The sequence below is a fragment of the Cervus elaphus genome, chromosome 23 (genome assembly GCF_910594005.1).
Source record: "Cervus elaphus chromosome 23, mCerEla1.1, whole genome shotgun sequence".
Lineage (NCBI taxonomy): Eukaryota > Metazoa > Chordata > Mammalia > Artiodactyla > Cervidae > Cervus > Cervus elaphus.
The window spans coordinates 33443754-33469615 of record NC_057837.1 but is presented as its reverse complement, the minus strand read 5'-3'; the positions used below and the strand labels follow the sequence as shown (position 1 = coordinate 33469615).

Sequence of the window (25862 nt, the reverse complement as noted above, 5' to 3'; positions counted from 1 at the left end):
CTACTGAAATGCTACTTCACAGGAATGTTTTGAAGATTAAATGAAACAACCCATGTCAAGCATTTATATGGTCTCTGGCCCACAGTAAACATTCAATAGATGTAAGCTATGTTATTATCCTTCAAAATCCGACTCAGAGATCACTTCCTTCATGACACTTTGACATCACTTCTCTGGGTTCTAATTTCCTAGTCCGAAGAATGAGCAAGTAGTTAGGTGAATTCAAAATCATTCTTAAGTCTAGGTCAATCTTTCTCATCTCTGAACTTTTAATATATTGTTCAATCAGTAAGAATAGTAACTACCATTTATCGAGCATTTACTCTGTGTCAGGCCATGGAAAAGTACATTTTAAATGTGTCATCTCCCTTAATTCTCAATATCTATGAAGCGCATCCTGTTAGAAAGGTTGCACATCCTGCCTGTGATTACAAAGCTGGTGAGAGGTAATGCTGAGTCCAGAATCTCTGGGTTCTGATTCCACACTGGGGCCTCCGAAACCAGATTAACTGAAGTGAAGAGTGAACTGAGAGTGAGCTTGGGTCAGGAGAGAGAAGGAAAAGGATGTATGTGCGTGTGGCTTTTCAGGTCATCACTTTTGTCGTTGTTGAAGATGGGAAAGATGTGGGTATGTTTGTTTGTTGACAGCAAAGAATCATGTAAATAGATTAACTTTAGCATGGTCTTCCTCTGAGACAGGAAGGAAGGAAGGCAAGAATGGATAGTAATCTAATGAAGTTAAATTCTCATTGATGGGACGGTAAAATTTTTAAAAAACCATGATTTCAGTTTGGGAACTGGAGTCCAGATTCTTCTTCCTTTCAAGCATTCAGCGAATCTTTTCTGGATGTCTACTGAGAGGTAGACAAAGCTGAGAGCTAAGAATAAAGTATGATACTGTGTATTTACTTTGGGAAATGTGAAATTAATTTCTTTAAGATGTGTAATGCACCATGCCCTCAACATTAAAAATTATACAGTGCTTTAATTGAGAGCACTGTGCCAAAGGACTAAAAACATTTTCACCTGCAAGAATCATTTTCCTTCACTTTCTTTTTATTTCATAATAAGCTATAGAAAGAAATGGCGTCAAGTAATTCTTCCAACATAACATTAGGAAAATACATAACATTAGGAAAATAAAAAAGAGAAGCCTTTTATGATGTGCTGTATGTTGGAAAGCAAATGTTGCAATTAAACAGCAGCATTTTTAACAGGTTGTCACAGAAACAATATCTGAATGGCTGATTTCTCTACAGAGTTGATTTATGCATGAAATTCTGTATATAGTCTTTAAGAATAACGTCTTATAGAAAATAAGATAGTTCAGAATACATCCAGAAACAGTCTGTCTCTACCTTAAAAGAATAAAAGGCAAATTATTAACCCTAGCAAACTACAGCAGGACAGACTCAAAATTATTTCAGTTTAACTGTATCTCCAATATACATGACTAAAACCAAACATGTCTGTCTGAGAATCAATTAGAATTTTACAAAATCTACAGAATGGTTTCAGCATTTCTACTGGGGTTAAGGAAAAAAAAAAAAAGACAATGACATATGATACATCTTATTGTGTAACATAAAATCCTAAATTTATAGAAAACCTATTCCTAGCAGAGCAAGGATTTTGCCAAAATTTAGACCACCATCCCAGGTCCCCTAAATCCAATCTTTCCCTCACCATCCTAGGTGTGCAGCTGAGGAGTCCTCCATGGCAGCATTTTAACGAGGACACTACTAGATGAAGCTGGGGAAGTGGCCATTGTGTGTTTAGCTGCTTAGTCGTGTCCAGCTCTTTGTGACCCCATGGACTGTAGCCTGCCAGACTCCTATGTCCACGGAATTCTCCAGGCAAGAATACTGGAGTGGGTTGTCATTTTCTTCTCCAGGTAGATTTCCCAATCCAGGGATTGAACCTGGGTCTCCTGCATTGTAGGCAGATTCTTTACTGTCTGAGCCCCCAGTGGCAGGAGGCATAAATAGGAAATCATCTGGAACTTAAATAATCATTTAGTACTTAAGAATGTCATATATACTAATTTTCTAGAAGAATAAAAGTCCATCTTAGAAAATTAGAAAAATTGAAAAAATTAAACCACATATACTAAAAATTTTGGGGAGTATTTCTCTAAACTGGATTTTGATAAATTATTGTTATGTTATTGAATCCAATGACTGGCACTCACTGACAGACACTGTCTGTAGCCTGGGTGTGGGTCCAAGTTTGTAAAGGGCAGAAGGATAAAAATGAGAGGGAGGGGCCAGGGAAACAGAGGAACGTCTGGTGCCTTACAGTCTTGAGCCCATAAAACATACTAGTTGAGTGTGACACAGATCAGTCATAGTATAAACAGTACACGAGGGGTGAAGGGATGAAACTTAGAGAAAGAGAAAAAACTGCTCACGAAGTAGAAATTTGTGCTGAAACATTAAGTGAAAGTTACCAATGGGTGGTAGACAAAGAAAGATGGACAGGGACGAGGACATTCAAGAGAGAGACTGTGTGAATTCTCATTGCGCACCATGACCCAAGAAAGGAAATTACGTCTATTAACATAGTCACCTGAAACACTGGTGAAATAAACATTTTACTTTCACTGGATGTATTCTTCTTTACCATACATTGAGTGACACTGTGTCAGTTGCTTAGATAAGCACCCTGGTGCATCCAGAGAAAGGAAGGGAAAGTGATTTCAAAGCTGAGGAGTGAGGTGGCAGGTGTGAAGAATGATTCATGGAGCAAGGAGAAGGGGCTAGGGACGGGAGCCCCAGGGAACACCAACAGCTGGGAGACAGCGGAGGAAGAAGAGCAAAAGAGGTGGGAAGAAGCCAGGTGACCATTCAAGGAGGGTATCAATGAGGAGAAACCAAAAGAATGCGGAGGTCCCTGCAGACAGAGCAACCCTGATTTCTATCAGACAGCGTGGGCAGGAAATTCACTCTGGTGAGCCGAGACAACTGTAGGAGTCACAGGCTGAGCGGTGCCTGCAACATGTTAATCATTTACCAGGCAAGTCAAGCCAGGTCAAGTTTTGAACTGCCTTCTTGTGAGACTTTTCTTACGTACTTGCTCACAGGAGAGCGAGCGCCTGGAGGGCAAAAAAATAAATCAGGTTCTGGGACACATCATCCGCACCTTCCATGTTACACATTAGCAGAAAATTAATTGCATTATGTCTCCAGTCTTCACAAAATCCTGGTAACAAGAGGAAGTAAATCATATCTTCCATCTTTAAAATTGCAGAAACTAATAAACAAAAGACCAGCTGGACTTAAGTGAGTTACTGACCAGGGTATATACACCACACCTAGATCTTAAAATTTCTTCTGAATTAGGCTTGCCAAACACTAGACTCATCAGCCATAAACAACTCAAGGACACTGTGGTAGCACATATATTTGGACATATATTTTAACTTTAATAGATTTATTAACAAGGCCTGTTAACTTTTTTGGCGTTTTTATTCCTTCCAGTCTTTCATGGCTTTGTCTTTCACTTTCTTGTTTTATAACACTGGAATAATATTGTCTATTATCTTGTAATCCTCACTCCTCAATATAATTTGAGATAGTCCCACTTCATTCAGTATTCTTCCCAGATGTTATCTTAGTGTTTTTCAGAAGTATGTTTCATAAACCACTAATCTGAGAAGTTATGTTCTGAGATGAGAGTTCCATAAAGAGTTTCATATAAAACGAGTAAGTTCAGGGAAATAACTGCCTCTTTAAAATATATAGAGGCTCACAATGTACAGGCTCAAAGAAGTCTTGCAGAAATACTGATGCTTAGAACAGTATTTTCCAAAGTTATCTCACCTTGCAACCCTTTACCATGTACTATCAGTTACCTCGTTTTATAAAAGTACATCTTGGGACTTCCCTGGTGGCTCAATGGATAAGAATCCGCCTGCCAATGAAGAGGACATGGGTGTGATCCCTGGTCTGGGAAGATCCTACATACCGAGGAGCAACTAGGCCTGCAAACTCTAGAGCGCATGCACCCTAGAGCCCATACTCTGCAACAAGAGAAGCCACCACGATGAGAAGCCTGTGCACCACAACTAGAGAGCAGCCCCTGCTCGATGCAGCTGGAGAGAGCCCATGTGCAGTAACAAAGACTCAGCGCAGCCAAAAATAAAATAAAACTTCGAAAACAATATTAAAAAAAAAACGCACACCTTGGGAAATTCTAACCTAGGCAATTCAAGGAAACAAGTTTTTTCTGATCAAGTTATTTAATTACTTAAGAAGTCTGACATGAACTTTGAAAAAGCATAAAATTCTTATAAATGTAAAAATGTATCTGTGTTACCACTTCTTAAAATTTTTATCCTGCTAAAAACAGTGCAAGTAAGTCAGGCCCTAGAACTGTGCAGGTTGCTATACTTTGGCAATACATTTGGTGTTTAATACTAAATTAACTGAAATGCTTAGCTACATTTCTTTCTAAAAGTTTCTCTACTAAAAAGGACATATGGAACTTTGATTCAGAGATTTTTTTTTACTCTAACTTAAGTGCTGTGATTCATGGGGTCGTAAAGAGTCGGACACAACCGAGCAACTGAACTGAACTGAAGCTCTTGGAGCTGCAGTTTCTTCATCCATAAAATGGGACTCCTAACACAATGTATCACATAGGCTGTTACACTGATTCAGTGAAATCATTAGCAAAGAATTTAGCATGGACCTGACACAAAAGTCATTCATGCTCATTACACATGAGCTATTTTTTTTAAGGATATTTTTTATTCTTTTCCTGTTAATAGATCATTTTACTTTTCTGAGCTTTATTTTTGTACACTTAGTATAAAACATAAGACTGATTGTAAAGGTTTCAACACTCTTAGCTAAAGAAACAAAACAAAACTAAGAAATCCTTAAATGAAACCAGAGACCAAGATACATATATAAAATAATCTATGTAAACTATTATACCCATCTTCTAGAATCTTTCTGTTTTGTTTCTATGTAGGAGTTTTGTTTCTAATGTTGAAATCTACAAGGAGCTCTGCAGTACCTACCCCTCTTCCCACCCCCCCCCCCCCCCCCCCCAACCCCGCCACTGACAATTGATTCACCAGGCTGTTGCCCAGTGATGGCTTAATCTCCAAATCTAGTCAAGCAAGCTCTCCAGGGGGTCAGGGCCTCTTTGTACAGGTTGCTACCCTTTCTCTCAGGGTGAGTGCTTTGTGTAAAAACAGTCCAGAGATAAATAACATTTTGCATTCAAAGTAGCAACATAGCATAGTGAGATACAGCATTAACTACTAGAGGGAACATCAGCTTCCAGGTTGAAAGGTCCAGATGCTAATCTCAGGCCTAGCCTTTACCAGCAGCATAAACCTACAGGAACGATTTCATCATGGGGCCTTAAGCATCTCGTACACTTGGACTGGCTTCCCAGGTGGCACAGTAGTAAGAATCAGCCTGCCAGTGCAGGAGATGCAAGAGACTTGGCTTCGATCAGTGGGTCGGGAAGATTCCCTGGAGGAGGAAATGGCAACCCACTTCAGTATTCTCACCTGGAGAATTAATGGACAGAGCCACAAACAGTCAGACATGACTGAGTAATATGACATGCTTGGTCTAAAGAATACTTTTTCTTCTCCTTCTTAGGCCAATATGAAGAACAAACATACTATGGTTTAAAAAGAAAAAAAACTTTGATAATTGCAAAGTTGTTTTTTTTTTTTAATTTCCCACACAGATATACAAGGTAAGACTATTTTATCTCTATTTCACCCTAGTGGTCAGGAAGGGCGTACATATATTAACTCCCAAGTAATACACTGAAACAGAAGATCCCTCAGCTGTTCAAATCATGCAGTTGATCACAGAAGATTTCATTCCTAGTCTAAGGCCCTTTAAGCACTTCCTTAAAAAGGAAATATTTAAGGCAACACCAAAATTCACCCATTTTACCTATTTTCAGTAGTCTTTTTCTTTCACCCCTTTTAATTTATCTTGCCATATTTCTTCAATTTATTTAGAGAGTGTGTCTAGCACAATATAAAATTTTAGGAAATGTATGGTAAGTCTGAATTATTTTGAGACAAGCAGGAGCTTTAAGAAAAATTGTTAAGAGTGTAATATACAGTGGTTAAAAGTGCTGGCTCCAGACTCAGACATGATTTGGGTTTGAATCTCAACTCTGCTCTTTCCTAGCTCTGTGAACCTGAATAAAATTTTTAACTTCTACCTCTAATACAGAGATAATACATACCTCCAAGTATTGTTTTGAATAGATAAATAAGCCACATAACCAAAGTTACTGACTTCTTACCCTGGCCAGGGTGCTTTACATGTATGATCTCCTTTGTTGCTGTTGTTAGTCACTAAGTCATGTTCCACTCTTTTGCGACCCCATATACTATAGCCCACCAGATCGATCTGTCCATGGGATTTCCCAGTCAAGATCTCCAGGGGATCTTCCTGACCCAGGGATCAAACCCATATCTCCTGCTTAACAGGCAGATTCTTTACCACTGAGCCACCAGGGAAGCATGATCTCTTTGAATCCCTATAAAATCTTACAAGATGGCTCCAATGCCTCTCCTCATGGTGAGACTTCAAAAAGTGTTAGATATTATTTCATCAAAAACTCTTGAGTATTCTTCTTAAAGATTAAGAAACAGTTTCCAGTTGAGGGTGGAAAATTGGTTGCCCAGGTAGGGTGACCAAGGTCCTAATTACCTTCATTTTAAAATAAACACCACACCGGGTTTATCCTATCTGGTCAGTCCTCCTTTATGTTGAACAAAAACATACAAAACCCAAATCTTAAAAAGAAAGAAATGCTATCTGAATAAAAGAGTGTTCCCTTTTGAATATTTTTTCTCACACGCTTCTTCACATCAGGCTTTTAGGGGACACTTCTGTGTGTTTCTGCAGCATCTACCTACCCTTCTTCCATCTTTACAGTCTTCTCTTCGCCTTTATTTTCTTGGGTTGTTTCATAATATGTGCTTCCCCCCGCCTCAAATAACTAAACTTTCATGTTCTCCTTGAAAAACAATGGTTCCTCAGCATTATTTTTTTTAACAATATTCTGTATAGTGGTCTTTCTTAACTCTTCATGGGACTAACAAAACAATTGTTAAGTATAGAGAAAATAGTCTAATTTTATGATAATATTCCTTCTATTATGTGAGTTTTTAAGGTTACTTTTAAGACCAAAGAAGTTTTTAAGCTATGTTACATTTTTATAATAATCATCAATGAATTACAAAAATAAGTCATGCTAAGCTATCTCATCTGTATTACATAGTTACTTATGAGCATTTTAATTTAGAAGCTGGAGGTCCTAATCCTGGCTTTGCCACCAACTAGCTGTGTGATCTTGATTTTAATCTCCCTGGACCTCAGTATCTTCAACTTTGAAAAGGACTAAGATTTCATGATCCCTTCCAACACTTCCAACTCTCAAATTTGATGATTATCTCCCCATTTCTATAGTTGGTAGGAAAAAATGAGGATACATGAAATTTTCGAAATGGAAAAAAACTAACAAAAGAAAATTAGAGATACGAGATTTTTAAGAAACTGTATCTTCATTGTTTCCTGACTATATATTTACATAGTATAGAAGGCCCTTAAGAAGACTGAGAGCAAAGTCCTAGAAGAGATGCCTTACGGAGAGTAATTTCAGTGAGTGGGTCAAGATGTTATACTGTGGGATTTCCCTGGTGGTCCAGTGGCTAAGACTCCACATTCCCAATGCAGGGTGCCTGGGTTCAATTCCTAGTTGGGGAACTAGATCCCACATACCATAGAAAAGAGTTTGTATGCTAACTAAAGATCCTGTGTGCTGCAACTAAGACCCAGTTATGTTATGTTATAGTATATATGTTATACTATAATTAGTAATAATTGATGATTAAGCAAAAAGTTTTTAAAGGATGTTTAGTAGAAGTAGTCTTGCCATTGTTTTTGGTATAGTTACTAAGTTGTAACCGACTCTTTGCCACCCCATGGACTGTAGCCTGCCAGACTTCTCTGTCCATGGGATTTCCCAGGCAAGAATACTGGAGTGGGTTGCCATTTCCTTTTCCAGGGGATCTTCCCAACCCAGGAATCAAACCCACATCTCCTACATTGGCAGGCAGGTTCTTTAGCAGTGAGCCACCTGGGAAGCCCTAGTCTTGCATTGTATGGTCAAATGTGAGCTGAGAAATCCACATAGCATACAAATATAAAAACTGAAATATAAAACCATTAAAACTGAAAAATAAAGATTCATAATTAATATGAAAAAAAGATACAAACTGAAACAAAAACTAAAGCAGAAAAGGTCAAAATAATTAAGTTTGGTAATCAAACACTGTGGGGATCACAACAAACTGTGGAAAATTCTTAAAAGAGATGGGAATACCAGACCACCTGACTTGCTTCTCAGAAACCTGTATGTAGGTCAAGAAGCAACAGTTAGAACAGGACATGGAACAATAGACTGGTTCCAAATCAGGAAAGGAGTACGTCAAGACTGGAAATTATCACCCTGCTTATTTAACTTCTACGCAGAGTACATCATGCGAAATGCTGGGCTGGATGAAGCTCAAGCTGGAATCAAGATTGCAGGGAGAAATATTAATAATCTCAGATAAGCAGATGACACCATTCTAATGGCTGAAAGTGAAGAGGAACTAAAGAGCCTCTTGATGAAGGTAAAAGAAGAGGATGAAAAAGCTGACTTAAAATGCAACATTCAAAAAAGTAAGATCATGGTATCCAGTCCCATCACTTCATGGCAAACAGATGGGGGGGGGGGGGATGGAAAAAGTGATAGACTTTATTTTCTTGGGCTCCAAAATCACTGTGAACAGTGACTGCAGCCATGAAATTAAGACACTTGCTCCTTGGAAGAACTATGTCCAATCTAGACAGGATATTAAAAAGCAGAGACATCACTTTGCCTACAAAGATCCGTACAGTGAAAACTATGGTTTTTCCAGTAGTCATGTACAGATGTGAGAGTTGGACCATGATGTGAGAGTTGGACCATTAAAAAGGCTGAGTGCAGAATTGATGCTTTTGAACTCTGGTGCTGGAGAAGAATATTGAGAGTCCCCTGGACAGCAAGGTCAAACCCGTTCAATCCTAAATGAAATCAACCCTGACTATTCATTGGAAAGCTCCAATACTTTGGCCACCTGATGCGAAGAGCTGATTCATTGGCAAAGATCCTGATGCTGGGAAAGATTGAGGGCCGGAGGAGAAGGGGGCAACAGAGTATGAGATGGTTGGATGGCATCACCAACTCAATAAACCTGAGTTCCAGGAAACTCAAGGAGAAAGTGAAGGACAGGGAAGCCTGGTGTCCTGCAGTCCATGGGGTTGCAAAGAGTTGGACACCATGAAGCGACTGAACAACAAAATAAAAAATCTGCGACCAGTCTAATATTCTCACTAGAAAAGTGCAGACAATTTCTATGTAATAAACTAAGAAAATAACACAGTATTATTATCCAAGCACTGAGAGAAAATACCAAATAGCAACAAGAAGAACAATAGTAGTAACAATTTAACCAATTTAACAATTTGAAAAGTATGATGAAAGTACCAAGAGTACCTTTAAATCTTACATCAAAAAACTAGGTTATGTGTGAGGACTTCCCTCGTGGTTCCTGGGCTAAGACTCTACGCTCCCAATGCAGGGGGTTCGGGATTTCAATCCCTGGTCAGGGAACTAGATCCCATATGCTGCAGCTAAAGACCCAGTGTAGCCAAACAAATAAATAAATAATTTTTTAAAAGATTAAAAAAAAAAAGGTTATGTGTGGGATAACCTTGGGAAATTGGAATTGACATATCACACTACTATGTATAAAACAGATTAACTAATGAGAACCTGCTGTTACCTCACAGGGACCTCTACTCAAGCACTCCGTGGAGACCTAAATGGGAAGGGAATCCAAATGAGAGGGATATAAAAAAAAAGAGGGCATCAGAGGATGAGATGGCTGGATGGCATCACTGATGCAATGAACACGAACTTGGGCAAACTCCGGGAGATGGTGAGGGGCAGGGAAACTGGCGTGCTGCAGTCCGTGGGGTCACAAAGAGTTGGACGCAACTGGGTGACTGAACAACAACATGAATGTGTATAAGTGATTCACTTTGCTGTATAGCAGAAACTAATACAACACTGGAAAGCAATTATAATCAAAGTGAAAAAAAATAGGCTTTACATAGTGTAAGTTTTTCTGACATTGTTTCATTTATTGGGCCCCATCTCTGTGCAAGCATTGTATTATGGACCATGGGAGATACAAAAGAAAAAAATGTTATTGCCCTTAATGAACTTAATTCCTATAAAAGCAAATAGGGTTGTATGTCTTGTGGGTGTATTCTGGAATATCCTGTTTTGAAAGGAACATTTAAAATCATTTTATATCATTTTATGTTCAGATTTACAAATGAGTCGAATAAAATATACAGGAAATGTGTCATAAATTTACTTCACAAAGTAGTTTATTTCCATCTCTTTTCATGATACTTAAGAACTAATTTTCAGGTTAACTATCTTATACCAAAAGTTTATTCATCATTTCAGATTTTCCATAATAAAGCTGGAAATCAGTATTTAACAATCATGGAATAGTCAGCCATCAATTTATGTGGCTATTCATTTAAAAACTCTATAAATAACACATGTTGCAGAGCATGTAGAGAAAAGGGAACCCTCCTACACTGTTAGTGGGAATGTAAGTTGGTGTAGCCACTGTTTGAGAACAGTATGGAGGTTTCTCAAACACCTAAAAATAGGATTACCATATGATCTTGCAATCCCATTCCTGGGCATATATCCAGACAAAACTCTAATTCAAAAGAACACATGTAACCCTATATTCATAGCAACACTATTTACAATAGCCAGGATGTGGAAACAATCTAAATGTCCATCAACAGATTAATGGATAAAGAAGATGTGGTGTGTATATATATAATAGAATATTATTCAGCCATAAAAAAGAATGAAATGCCATTTGCAATGACATGGATGCAACTAGAGATTCACATACTAAGTAAGTCAGAAAGACAAACACCATGTGCTATCACTTATAAGTGGAATCTCAAATATGACAGATGAACCTATTTTTTTAAATAGAAACATATATAGAGAACAGACTTGTAATTGCCAAGGGGGAGGGGATTGGCAGAAGGATGAAATGAGAGTTTGGGTTTAGCAGATGTAAACTATTATATGTAGAATGGAATAACAACAACATATACTGTATAGCAGAGAACTATATTCAATATCCAATGATAAACCATAATGGAAAAGAATATTTGAAAAATAATGTGTGTGTGTGTATATATATATATATATGGAAATGGAATCACTTTGCTTTACAACAGAAATTAACACATTGTAAATCAAGTATATTGTACTTCAATAAAAATTTTTGTTAAGTAATTTATGTGGCTATTAAGGTGACAAATAAAAGGTGTTATGGCTGTACATGGAAAGACGCATACACGACAAGGTGAACCGAGGGAGCGAAGAGCAGCAGGTGAAGGCCCTACCCAGGGGTCACGACCTCCTAAACGCTATGATGGACAAGGAGAGGATCATGAAAGAACAGAGAGAGAATGTTCCTCCCACAGTGTGTGAAGAAGTGTGATACCATCTTCCTCACACACGTGAGAGAGAGAGGGGGATTCTCTCTTGAGTGCAATGGAATATTCCAGAGCTAAAAAAGAATCTACCTGGAAATTCCAATTTTCCGGTTTTTTTTTGGGCCCCGCCACATGGCACATGGGATCATAGTTCCCTGACCAGGGATGGAAGGAACCCAAGCCCCTTCCACTGGCAGCACGGAATTTTAATCACTAGCCCACTGGGGAAGTCCTTCCAATTTTCCAGTCTTAATATCACCAACCATCGGAATTTTAAGAAAGGTTAGTATGAGGTGAATTATGCCAGGAAAATCTAATGAAATTTAGTGTGGTTATTCTTGAATTTAAGATATAATAGAAAAAATAGTTTTTTAAGTAAAATTTTTATAATCACGAAAATCCAAAATTTGAAATTCCACATATTTGGCATGTAAAATAGACTGTACATTAAAATTTCTATTCCTTATTTAACTCAAATTTTATTCTCCAGATTTTCCCCACTGTTTCACTAGCTCCTTTAATGTAGTATAGCTGAATAAGTGTGCTTCCAAAAAAATGCAGTCTTAAAGAGTCTTATAAAGGTGTGTTTCCAATTGAAATGTATACTTTTAAAAAAATATATTATATATTTGGCTGTACCAGGTCTTACTTGCAGGATGTGAGATCTAGTTCCCTGACCAGGGATTCTTCAAACCCAGGCCTCCTGCATTGGGAGCACAGAATCTTAGCCAGTGGACCACCAGGGAAGCCCCGAAATGTATACTTTTACATTTTATACAAAATTCTGAGTTCTTATGCATTTGAAAGGAAATAATACAGCGATTCTTACCAGCTGAGCTACAAAGGAAGCCCAAATAATATATAGACAACTGTCTATGTTTATGCTCTCAAATGAACAGCAATGTCATTCTGCCACTAGCCAGCCTGTTATTTTTCTTCTTTTCTCTTTAAATTTCTATTCATTTGGGGGGAAAGAACACTAAGTTATTATCAATAGATGTAGCCTTATAAACTCACAGTTGTCAAGAAATAGTAAACAAGCAAATAAATCCCTTATGCATTCTTTCAACTCTTCAGTGCCCTTATGCTGCCCCCTGCTGCCCAGTGTCCACACTTGACTGAAAATTGTCCCAAACTTTCAATCTTTTTCACTCTTCCCATCAAAATTTAATCTGGTTAGAGCCATTGGAGGTTTCCTCTACCAGGCTAATGGGTAAACAGGTGTCTATTAACAAAGAGGTAATTCTTTCCTATTTATCCCATTGCCATTTCCAGGCCACTTGTAAGTTTTTGAACTGATGGGTAATGACCGACATCCCGATTCCCAAGCCTGGGATTCCAAGTCCTCCCTGTGCAGGTTCCAAGGTACCATCAGAGGTCTCTTCCCCCACCCCCCAGCCTCTAGCTCCCGCACATCACAGCTTACTCTCTACCCATGCTGGACTTCTAGCTCGTATTCCCAGTGCCACAGTGTTTTCTCTCCTCTTTGCTTGTGTTCACACTACTTTCTTTACCTGAATGTCTCCTCTCAATTTCTACCTGTTGAAAGCCCACCGACCTTCCAAGCTCTGGTCAAAAGTACTCGCTCCATGAAGTTTCCTCCAATTCCCAAATGCTTCGCTTCTGTTCTCCCTTTAATCCTGTCAGGCTCCATCCAATTTTTTAACGTAGTAGAAGCTCAATAAGCATTTATTTAATGAGTGAAGAGCAGTTAACAGAGGAACCTTAATTCTTGGAGCAACTGACTGACTTATCGACTTCATAAAGGACATGGGGAGGATGATTAGAGGAGCCTCTCTAATACTGCAACAACTTTATACACCTGGGTGAGGTGAATGTTTTCATTCCCATCACAGAATGTAAGGCCAGTTTTGATCCCTGAAATCAGAGGTATCTGTGAAAAAATGAACTCAGTGCTTTTGTCATGTCAGGCATTATTCTAGGTGCTTTAAATGCAAATCTCATAGCAGTCAGGTGGGTAGGTAATATCACTTTGAGTCACAGAAATGGAAACTGGGGGTCTGGACAATTAAGTAACGGTCCAAAGGTTAAAGGCATAATAAAGAGCTGATCAAGGAATTCAGACCTGTCAAAGCTGGATATTTAGGGACTTCCCCAGTGGGGAAGTGGTGATCCAGTGGTTAAGACTCTGCTTCCATTGCAGGGGGCATGGGTTCAACCCCTATCTGGGGAACTAAGATCCCACATGCACAGTGAAAACAAAAGAAATGTGTATTTAAAATGTTCTTGTGATGTCTTCAACAGAAATGTGTATGGAGAGGCTATCTGGAGTGAGCTATCTGGAAGTTAAAAAAAAAAAAAAACTGTTAAAAGAATTACCTTAGAAATTGTGACCACATAGACAAAAGCCATGAGAGAGATTGTGTCAATTGATTATCTGTTAATATCTGCAAGAGCTGATTGTCTTACAGGGCATAACATGAAGGACTATAGTAGTCTGCCAAGTTCAAAGGTCTCTCAAGGACAGTTATATATATTCTAAAAGATTAAGAAATGCAGAATCCAAATACTTGTCAATTGATATAGCCACTTGTGTGGGGACCAACAATTCTAACTTGACTGAAAAAAGGTAAACATATGACAATATCTCAGGAAAATAGGCTTTGAGAATACTTTTTTTTTTTTTTTTAATAAAGTGAACATAAATAGGCTCATTATGTCACAGTGCCTCAGACAGGGATCTAATTGTGTTGTAATCAAAACCGGTGCTCATCAAGAAACTAAAGTAGACAAAAAAAATAAACTGAAGAAGGCAACACTCTAATTTTTTGGTAGGATACAACTTTTCTTAGTAGGTAAGAATCTTTTAACTTCAGAAAGAGTTAGAATAAGTACAGACATGTTTTTAAATCTATGTAATTGTTGTTTCACAACATTTGGAGTAAGAGGTCAGCTTAGTACACTTTTAAATAGAATTCCTACTAAGTTATATGCAGCACTGAAACATTAAAGACAACTTAAGAATCACCATATTTAAAAGTTAAATGTATGAGGGGCTCCCCTAGTGATCCAGCAGTTAAGAATCTGCCTTCCAATGCAGGGGACTTGGGTTCGATCCCTGGTTGGGGAACTAGGATCCCACATGCCACAAGCAGCTAAGACCATGCGCTGCAACGAAGACACAGTGTATCCAAAATTTTAAAAATAAATAAACTTAAAACTTAAATTTATGAGATGGATAAGACCTTCTTAACTTCTTGAAAATGCCTGCTAAAGTACCAGAGTAAGCAATCGGATGTAGTAAAGGTAAAATGTATATAAAAAGTTGGGAGGTTTTTAATTAAATAATGCCATAAATGAGACCAAGTTTTAAAAGACCAAGTTTTAAAATTTGCAAGATTTGTAAGGTAAATTTAAAAACATAAGGAAGAACTACCTTTGGGTATGTAACTTCAATACATTTCATATTATTTTTAAATAACTTGATTTCAGAATAGTCTTTCAATATACAAGACTTACTCTTGAGGGCATCAGGTAACTTCTAATTGAAGAGTGGCAGCTGGACTGCTTTTCTTCCAACTGAAGTTGGTATTCATTAGGCAGTCAGCACATGTGGACAGAACTGGTTTAACTGTCCAATTATTCTTTCAGTCTGAACCTTCCTCCCTTCCTAGATGACTGTAGCTTTTGAAAGACTGAAATCAGTAGTAGCAACACTATCTACTGGTAGCCCCAACATCTGGTTTAGGGGCTTTGTTCCACAGAGTCACTCAGCAATCCGCAACTCCAGCAGCATGTTAGAACCCCACGGAGAGTTTTTAGAAAATATTATGCTCAGATTCCACTCAGATCAGCTAGAACCTCTGAGGATAGGGCACAGGCATTTAATTTATAAGTTTTTGGGTGATTCTAAGTGCAGACAGAGTTAAGAAGCACTGGTTCACAGTGTGAGCTTACTGTGGTCTGAAGTTCCAATAGAACTTTCTGCGATTATGGACACTGCTACAGACTGAATGTTTATATCCCCCAGCCTCCAAATTCATACACTGAAATCCTAGCCCCAGATGTGATGGTATTTGGAGGTGGAGTTTTTCGGGGGTGATTAGGTCATGAGGGTGGAGCCCTCATGAAAGGGATTAGCACCTTTGTAAAAGAGATTCTAAAGAGCTCCCTTACCCCATCCACTGTGTGAGGACACAGCTACAAACCAGGAAGTGGACCTTCACTAGACACAGAATTTGCTGGTACCTTGATTTTGGTAAAGAATCCACCTACAATGCAGGAGACCTGTGTTTGATCCCTGGGTCAGGAAGATCCCCTGGAGAAGGGAATGGCTACACACTCTAGTATTTTTGCCTGGAGAATCCCGTGGACAGGGGAGCCTGGTGGGCTTTAGTCCATGGGGTTGCAAAGAGTCAGACAAGACTGAGCAACTAACACTTTTTACTTTCACTTGATCTTAGATGTCCTAGCTTCTAGAACTGTGAGAAATAAATTTCTGTTGTGTATAAGCCACCCAGTTTATGGTATTCTGTTACAGCAACCTGAACTAAGAAGCGTTCCACAAATTAGATGTCCAACATGGTAACCAACAGCCAGGTGCAGCTACTGAATGTTTCATTTTAATTAATTCAAATTTAAATCTACATAGCCACAAATGGCTAGTGACTGCCATCCTGGACAGCACAGTTCTGGCAGATTTAGACCATTTTAAATGATCTGAGTCTATTATTACCTAGGTGTTGAGTGATGGTTTATGAAATGGATGAAAACAGTCCAGACCTGCCTCTTCGAGTACTTCATCCCAGCTTCTTCATGGGGTCTCCAAGGGATGAAAGGATAACTCAGTGCTTATTCAGGCTTCTGAGAATGCTAAGAACATTGAATTCACTGATTTTTTTTTTTTTTTTTTTTACTGATTTATGTTGGAGGTTTGTTTCTTGGACTTTATACTTTAGTGAAAAATGAGCAAAAGCTTTCAGAACTAAATTTTTTAAGTCTCAAAGCAGTGAAGCAATTAAACTCTTGGCTCCTTGGCACTTGAGAGTGTTTTTCAGCTGGCGGTTGTGACCTCTGTCTTAGGAGGATGGAGAGTTTCCAGTGGATTGGGGCAGTAGCCTGAGTTTCAGAGCTAAATATAGGTCACTGGCATGATGGCCTCTCTTTCCCAGTCTCATCAAAACGGTGTCCTTTTAATGAACGTGGGGCTTTAGTGGGTGGCAGGATAAAATCTTGAGAAAACTCAGCAAAATGATGCAGATACAGAAGTCTTTTTCATATGACTTGCTACTGAGCACAACTCAGTTCTATTTTTACTTGCCTTTAAAAATAATTTGTAAATTATGGATTACTATTTTTTTTAAGTTAAAAATACACACAAATAGGAGTTGCTGGAAAAATAATCTCAAATGTGATGCTCATGCTGAAACATTAAGATGATTCCTCCTTCAAGTCATTGCTCTACTCTCAAGGAGACTATCCTGACCACCTATTCAATCCTGCACATGTATTTACTCACATATTTGCCAATTATTAAATTATATCCTTTAAAGTTTGGCATATTTAAAAGCCAAAATATTTTCCATGGCAGGTACCCTCTGATTCTCTAGAGCAAAGTCTCAAAAGGTGATCCTTTGACCAGCAGCATCTGGAGGCTTCCACTTCTTAGGCCCCACCCCAGACCCACTGATCCAGGAACTCCAGGTGTGGGCCCAGCCATCTGTATTTTAGGTGGTGCATACTCAAGTTTGAGGTCCACTGATCTAGGCTACATTGAATCCCCCAAAAATGTCCCAGAGGGGTAAACTTCCCTATATCCCAAAGATGGAAAAGGTGGAAATATTTTGTATATAAATGTACCTTGTAAGTTACGAAATAGAAGCCAATATTCTCTTTTGACCTAGTGTTATGAATCACGAATTTACTCACTTCAGCAAAGCTTTCCTGCATCTCTACTCTCTGATCTTTTTTTTTTTTCTTTTCCTGATAGAATTGCAACTTTTCTTTTTTTTTTAATTTTAGAAATGTAACTTCTAAAAGAATTTCTGAGCTGCTCCTAAAGAGATGAGACATGGTGCATGTATCTTCAGCAAATCTGACATACAAAAATTCAGATGTGTACAACTGATAAATTAGGTAAGCACTGCTCATGTTAAGAAAAGATTATTAGATTTATAAAATTATTCACTAGAGGACTCATTTAAATAGGAATATCATACAGTTTACTTAAAATATGCCAATCTGGGGACTTTCCTGCTGGTCCATTGGCTGAAACTCTGTGCTCCCCATACAGGAGGTCCAGGTTGAATCCCTGGTCAGGGAGTTAAATCCTATATGCCACAACTAGGACCGGCACAACCAGGTAAATAAATAAATATTTACTATATGTCAATCTACAGAAGATAAATTTAGAAATATCCAATGTGACAGTTGGAAGTCCAGGTTCTGATTTCAGACCTCCCAGGTTCAAACTCCGGCTTTTTCATTTACTGTAACCTGGGCCAAACCTCTCTAAGCTTAGTTTGCTCATTTATAAAATGGGTATAATAATTATTCTATCTCCAAAGTTTGTTTGAGGATTTAAGGAGCTATTTAATACAGGTAGCATTTATCCTAAAGGCTAGAAAATAGAAAGCTCTCATTAAATGCTTATTTTTCTAAATTAGCAGCATCCGTGACCAGTCTGGTTTCTATGAAAACAGGTTTTATCATTGAAGAATGTTTTTACAAAGCAGTTAAAGTTTACACAAAGCAAATGGGAGCTAGCCACACTGAGCACTGGAAACTAGGCAGGTATTCACCTTTTTAAGAGCTCCTCCCTAGCTAAACCAATTAGGGTAACTTCAATCTCCCAGAGACACGGTTGAGGTATGAGCATTTCCTACAAACCTGGTCAAAGAACTGTAAGAAGCAGTTTGCCGTGGGCCTCTGGGAAAGAATTTTTTCCCTTCTAAGAAGATGCTTAAGAGAAACTCTGGAAATTGTAGTATCAGGATATGATGCCTGGAGATGCAGCAGCCATCTTGTGACTATGAAGAGAGACATTGCTGACATTATGGCAATGTAAAAGAATGGAAACTACCAAGGAACTTGATAATATTGTTGAGCTATTGAACCAAACTAGAAATGACTTGACTCTTCATTATTAATTTAGTTGAAATAATGTGTCCTCATTTTTTTTACATAGGATCCTATGTTAGTACAAAAGCAAACTATATGATATAATACATTTAGATAGTATTTTAATTGGCTGTATGATAAAATAATTTGCTGACTTCATTCTGGAGGTCACCTTAAACCACACATAGAGAGTTCTTAATGAATAGTTCCTTCCCTTCCAATTCATCTGTATATAACAGCAGTCTTACTTTCCTGGTTCTGTATCTGATGTGCTTCACTAATTAACCACTAACTACATGTTTAATTATATTACCTTCATAAATTAAAATACAAATGGTTATTATAAAAATGTTTGTCATGTAAATACCCTTAGAATTATTTCAAGACAATTAAAAAAAACATGTTTTCATTCTAATGTAATCCTTTAACACTGAAAGTGTATTTCCCTGCTTCATTTCACAATTGTTATAGACATTGACATTTATTTCATGAGAATGAGAGCAAAATGTACAAAATGAGGCTTTACACATTAAAAAAAAAAAGTTTTCATTAAATGGACCTCACAAGGACACACCCAAAATTCCTACTACCAAAATGATCCTCTCCTCTTTTCAAGCAAATAAGTTAATGTTTTATTTTTCACTTTGCAGTAGTAATTTGCATTAGCTAACCATCTACATTAGGGCTATATCTAAAATCTGAGGGCTATTTTCCCTTCAATGTGTCCCAAATAATGGTCCTTCAATAGAAGAACAGAAGGACACTTGTTAAACCCTATATAGATTTATTAAAAAAAAAAAAAAGCTTTACCCCAGAAATATTATTTCACCCTTATTCTCAGATGGGGACCTCCCACATCTAAGGTCTTAGAGTTAAGAATTCTTAAAATGTTGAACCATATTGGACTGTAAACTCCCTGAGGGCAGGAATCCTTGCCTCTTTGTCTTACTACTGTATCCCAGCATTTTAGCACAGTAGCATTTAACAGGAGGAAAATATAGAACAAACCCCTAAATAGAAATAAATGTTGAATAAATCAAGTATAAAGGCCACTCCTTTCATCTTTTTCTTAAAGAAATCATTTATCTTTGTTTTCCTTCCCTTTAGAGTTTCCATTTGAGAATCTTTTCGGAAAGATAAAAAACAAAGTCATAACACAAACACCCATTTGATCTCTTGTCTTTCCCTGTCTTTTCCTTTGCAAAACATGTAATGATATGTCTGAGAAAAAGAAGAGGTAAGTACACACAAAAAGAGGGTGGAATTAGAAATCTAAACAATTTCAAGTCTGTCTTCCACTTGGTTTTCAGAGAGCAAAATTTTTAGCTAATTTTCATTCTTCTAAAAAAGTTTATTCCATGTTATATTAGATTGGTTCTGGCTAATGTTTTCAGCATTTTATGATGTCATCTTTATATCACTGTTAATGTTTCTTCCCTTTGTTACTGCATTTTTCCTAATAGGTTTGCTGACCTGAAAATTTTCCCAATCTTTAGCAATACTAATGAATACAAATGAATAAATTAGGAAATTATGTGGGTTCACTACAATAAGTCTTAATAAAATTTTCAGTTTATTTCCATTATTGACCAAACTCATAATTTCAAGTTCATATTTAGGAGGTTTATTGTTTAGAATTTGATTTACAGATCTTCTGTTTCTTTGGCATCATTTATTTCTTCTTTCTGCAAACTGGTTTTTGGCCATTTCACTACTCATTGACCCCTCCCCTCCATCAGAGGGATGAAACAGGGTGAGAAAAAATGATAATGATATTTTAACATAGTCAATTTTGCTACTTACTACTGTCTCTGATAAAAAGGTGTGCCAGAAAAAAATAAGTGTGTAATTGTTGACTGAAATGACATTTCAAGATTAAAAAAATTCTTTATTGTTCATGATCTAGCAACTGTTACTATGAAAAACTGAGTTAGTTCCCTACATACTACATTTAATAAATAAGATTTTTCAGGATAAAACATAGTTTATTACAATCGTTCTAATCATAATCTCACCAAATTCATAAACTAAATGCCTACAAAATGTCAATAAAAAAAGGTCTGAAGAATCAAGAGTGAACATGAAGCACAAGGTGGATGTAAAAATGGAGAATAATATAAAACAATGAATTGTTTTTGCCTCACAGATTTAAATCTCCTTATTTAGTGATGTAAGAGTCATAGATAGAAGAATATCTTTAACATAAATATCTATGGAAGATTTTAAAAAGTGAAGATGCAACTATAATGGTTACTCATAATCAATGATGTAATAGTCGATGATATAGGAGAACAAAGAACATTGCATAGCTACATATGGACTTCACAGAATCAGTTTGTTTTTGAAAGGGGGGCTTCATTAGATAAATATTTTTAGTTTTCACAAATTCAATGAACAAAGTCACCAGCTGAATAACAGAATATTTTAGCAATAAACATAGTGGGAAGTATATTTTATTCAGTAGATTAACTTCAGAGAACTAAACTCTCCAGCACAATCAGAGGGTTAGAGAATATACTTACACCTGCAGTATTTCACTCTATAAATAATCTATAATGTCAAAACCAATCTTGATGGGAAGATTGAAATTTTATGATGAGATAAAATGTTACAGTGAACATTTTCAAATTTTTATAGCAGAGTAGAAACAATATATAGGCATAATTTATAATTATTTTTTAAGTTCAAGGAAAGGATCCAACACTGATAAGTAAATATGAGACACAAAAATCAGAAATTCTATTCCTAGTCATTTTCACACATTCTTTTACTTGAAAATTTTAATGATTAGTGAAATGAGCACTTACATATTTCAAAGTGAAGAAAAAGATACTTTATAACTCTAAAAATGTTTACTCTCTAAAGAAATCATCTATTCAATCATATGAAAAGGTGGTCTAGGATACTATCTCAGTTGTTTTTGTTTTACTTAGCAAAATAATTTGTTTTACGGTACAATTGCTTTTTTTTTACCCCCATATTCTTTTTCAACTAAGGACATACTTACTATCTTCATAAATATCTAAAATTTTCACAGAGACCAGTAAAAACTATGTCATATCGTAATACACATTTTTGTTCTTAGGAGGCTTTGGGCCTAAAATCCTATATTCTCTAATCATATAACTCTCAACAAGAACAAAGATGGAAAAGATTTACCCTGCACTTAGATATATGAATACCAATATTTTTAAAGTTAAAAGCAGTTGTATCCATATTCTTAAAAAATTATCTCAATCTAAAATATTTGCTCAAGGATATACATAAATTCAACTGAAGTATCACTTCAAAATAAAACAAACAACAATGTAAGCATTATTATATGTCAAACTCCTAGAAAATCCCCAGAAGAAACTTAGAATAGTTATCTAAGAAATCCCTAGGTTCAAAATGAAATTCAACTTTTACAACATTCAGTGAACTAAAACTCAAAATATTTTGTTAAATTGAAGACATTGATGGATGATATTGTAATAGAAGAAAAATACAAAATGTTACTGAGGAAAGAAAGGGTAAACTGACAGCTTATTATTGAAAAAAATTTTGATCTAGAGATGATCAGATCAGATCAGATAAAATAGAACTGCAAACTGCATGCTTGGCCTGCTGCTCCCTGGACAGGTTATGACGACGTGTCTCTTCTCACCCATAGTTCACAGTTCACAGAAAACATTAAAACAATACAACTGAATAATTTTCTTCAACCAAATCAAACTTTCTTTAAGGAAATAAAGAGAGGAGATAATAGATCAAATGTTGCCCCACCTCTTTTTTTTTTCCTCCTTTTTTCTTTTAGTGAAACTGACATAAATTGTTGAGGAGAGCTACAGCGCCACCAACACAGATCAATGCAAAACAAAAAAGATCTCCCACCGTGTGCAAATAGAAAAAAAAAAAATTAGAAAAATGCCAAAAATTACAAAATGTCTCCCAAATGTACCTTTTTGGAGAAAACAAGCTAGATCTGCAAAGATTATCTAATGAGGAGCCTCAGAGAACTACTAACATGGAATACAAGTTTTGATCTGAGCAGCAAATAAAAGATCCACTATTTAGTAACAGCCATAACTTAATATAAACCCGGTTATGTCAATCTCCACCTTCATTATACCAAGGGCAGCTTTTCTGTAGTTTGTATCTAAGCAATCCATCAAGAAAACTACAATAGGCCCATTTCACACCAAACCAAACTACATCTATAGTTTGCCTGCTGATCATTTAGTCCTGGACAAATTAGGTAATACATAATTTTTATAAAGAGGATATGCACATATTTGGCATTACCAACATTGCTGGCACAAAACAAGTCCATCTTGAGATAGCTGAGTTCCCTTTAGCTCACAGTAATTAAAGTATAATTTACATTATAAATATTTTGCTTTAATCATGAGGTTAAAAAAATTTTTTTTTTCTTTTGGTAAAAATTAACCAGATAAGATTAGGTGGAAATGTGCAGAGATCAAAGCTAAAGGAAAACACCAAGATTGGTTTTGTGAGAAGAAACACAATGAAAATCCTTTTTTAGCTGGCGGCTCAGTCAAAGATGTAATGGCATAAATGTTGTAAAATGACAAACTTACCATTAGTGGAGGCAAAGAAGAAGCCAGTTCTGGAAAAAGAATTGTAACAATATAGGCTGGATACTTGTGCCCCTAGAAACAACAGCCTCCAGGCAGCGTATGGATCTTCCAACATCTTTAAAATATCTGGTAAAGAAAAAGTCAGACTTTCTTCCATGATCGGTGGCTGCATGGGGTGACTTCCCCAGGATCTGTGGGCGTTTGGGAAAAAATCGGAGAAATATCCACGAAGATTAAAAGCAGAGCAGGCAGCGGCAGCCAGAAGACTCTGGGGTTAACAACTTTGCGATGGCAAGCAGGCGGGCTCTGATTGGCTGGGCGGCCAGCGTCCCTACAGTCTGCACTATCCCCCGCTCCCCCCGCCTCCTGCAGCTCGGAAAAAAATGCAGTGTGAGTGCCATTTTACACTGGGCTTTTAAAAACACAGCCACCCAAACGACAAAGTCTGAAGCTCGCTACCAAGTGACATTGCAAAACAATAGCGCCCACGACTGCCCGCGAGCTCGGGAAAATGCCCCCTTTGATATCTCCAGCCACACTCTTTATTTCTTGCAATGTGTTTTTTTTTTGTTTGTTTGTTTTTTGTTTTTAAGGACGAGCACGCTTTTCTTAAGCAGCTTGTCATTCACCAACGTCGTGGTCTCCTTTGGATACCAGTGTGGCCAGTGAAAAATGATCCCCACCAAAACATTTTTTTAAAATTGAACATCCCAAAGGTACCTAAAGAAGCCTTGCACCGAATTCACGTCGTCTACAGGTCAGGGAGCTTTCACTCCTTGAAAAAAAAAAAAAATTAGAATGGGTTAGCACTACTACTTCCTTTTGTGCAGAAAATACAAATGAAATAATGATTTTAGCGGCTACGTTACAAACAATAGGCATGCGTACTTTTTTCTCCTTCTTAAAAAATTGTTTCAGAAACCTTTGCTGACTGATAGAATCCTACCAGCCTGCCTTACAAACAAAATGGCTGTGGTACTGAGTTTTTTTGGATCCTCCCACTGTGGCTCCTCCAGGCCTCCAGGAAGTGGTAAAAATCCAAAATAAATACAGTACTAAAAGTACATTGTCCAGGCTGAACTCGGATGAAGCCTTGGATGGGGGGATGTCTTTAAAATGTGCTGCTTTTTATTAGTTTTTTTAAAAAATTGTTTTGAAAAGAACATCAATCACTAGAGATTTACTTGACTGTAATTTGAACTTCCTGTTTTACATATTTATAAGGTCTTTCACCTATCTTGGCAGGCTTTCAAATTAAGTGGGCTGGGAAATTTGATGCTGTGTCGAGCTGTGAGCTGAGTCAGGTATTTGGTGGTTGCAACTGGGCTTTTAAATAAAAACGAAGTCGAAAACTTAAAAAAAAGGGTGAACGTTAAATGAACGCTACAGTATGATTGATTGCAAATGTAAAGCCACAAATGTCAGCAAATATGGAAATATGTCAAATACCGCATACATGTGTTAATTGAACACATTCAGTATAAAATTCTTTGCCAGGGAAATTTCTGGTGAGCCAAGGGTAGCACAGGGTTTAAAGAAATCGAGTGAAGAAAGCCGTGAGCAAGTGCCTGTATTCTACACACCCTCCCCACGAGCCGCCCTCCGCCCCACCCCCCGCCTCTCCCCGCGGTCTGGGATTTCTTCGCGTTTGGCGTTTTATAGGTAACATTCTTGGAAAAGAGCTATAGCTAGGGTGGCCATATAATTTATTGGTTAAATCGGGATATTTTTTGAGAGTGAATGTTTTATTTTGTAATCTCATCAGTAGTCATCTGATGAGAGCACATTTCAATGACATATGATTTATAATTAGGAAAACATCCTTAAGAAGTCATCTAACGAAGAGAGTAGGGTAAAATTCTTGATACATTTTTTATTAGTTTTCCTTTCAACAGAAAAAAATTGCTAGGGGTCACTTTCACTATCTACTATTTTATCTTATCACCTCCCCAGCCCCGTGTTTTTCTCTCCCAACCCTTACCCCATCATTATATATACACGAAGATTCATATATGTATACATCCATATAGTTATACATCCACATATGCATATATGGATGGGCATATACATATATACTTTTATTATCTATAGATGGGAATATTCTGTGCATTTTCCATAACATGCATATTCTAAGTTATATACTTACCTACCACAGAATTTCTTCAGAATTTTTGAGACCATATTCATGATATACATGATTTGAACATCTTTTGTTTTGGTAAAGGTAAAATGTAGAGTGAGATGTTTTGGGAAAATTATCACCGAAAGACATTGGGTAAATAATTCTCACACTGTTTATTCAAATAGCTCTTGAGATCTTAGGGTGCTCCTTGCTACATACACATTGCTACATACACATGATGCTCCTTGCTACCTACATATTAATGGACAAACAGGAAGTTACTCTCCTTCATGAAGCTCACAGTCTTGTGGGAAGACAGAGAAACAAACAATATAAAAATAAATTTTTTATAATTTTCAAATATAATTTTTTTATAATTTAAAAACCTATAATTGCAAATTATAATTGCCACCAAGAAATAAAGTGCAGTCTTCCAGAATAACAGGGAGGGAAAGA

The 25862-nt window shown here is 37.1% G+C and overlaps 1 protein-coding gene across 2 annotated transcripts in view; it reads right to left on the bottom strand.

Moving 5' to 3' along the window:
- Positions 1–23570, bottom strand: part of EPC1 (enhancer of polycomb homolog 1) — a 95167-nt gene extending 71597 nt beyond the window's left edge. The window contains exon 1 of one of the 2 annotated variants that reach the window (XM_043882716.1): positions 23285–23570. In XM_043882716.1, coding sequence (XP_043738651.1) covers positions 23285–23287 — 3 coding nt within the window. In that variant the 5' untranslated portion in view covers positions 23288–23570. The remainder of the gene's footprint in view (positions 1–23284) is intronic. The other variant, XM_043882717.1, reaches the window with a different exon arrangement.
- Positions 23571–25862: the final 2292 nt, after the last annotated feature.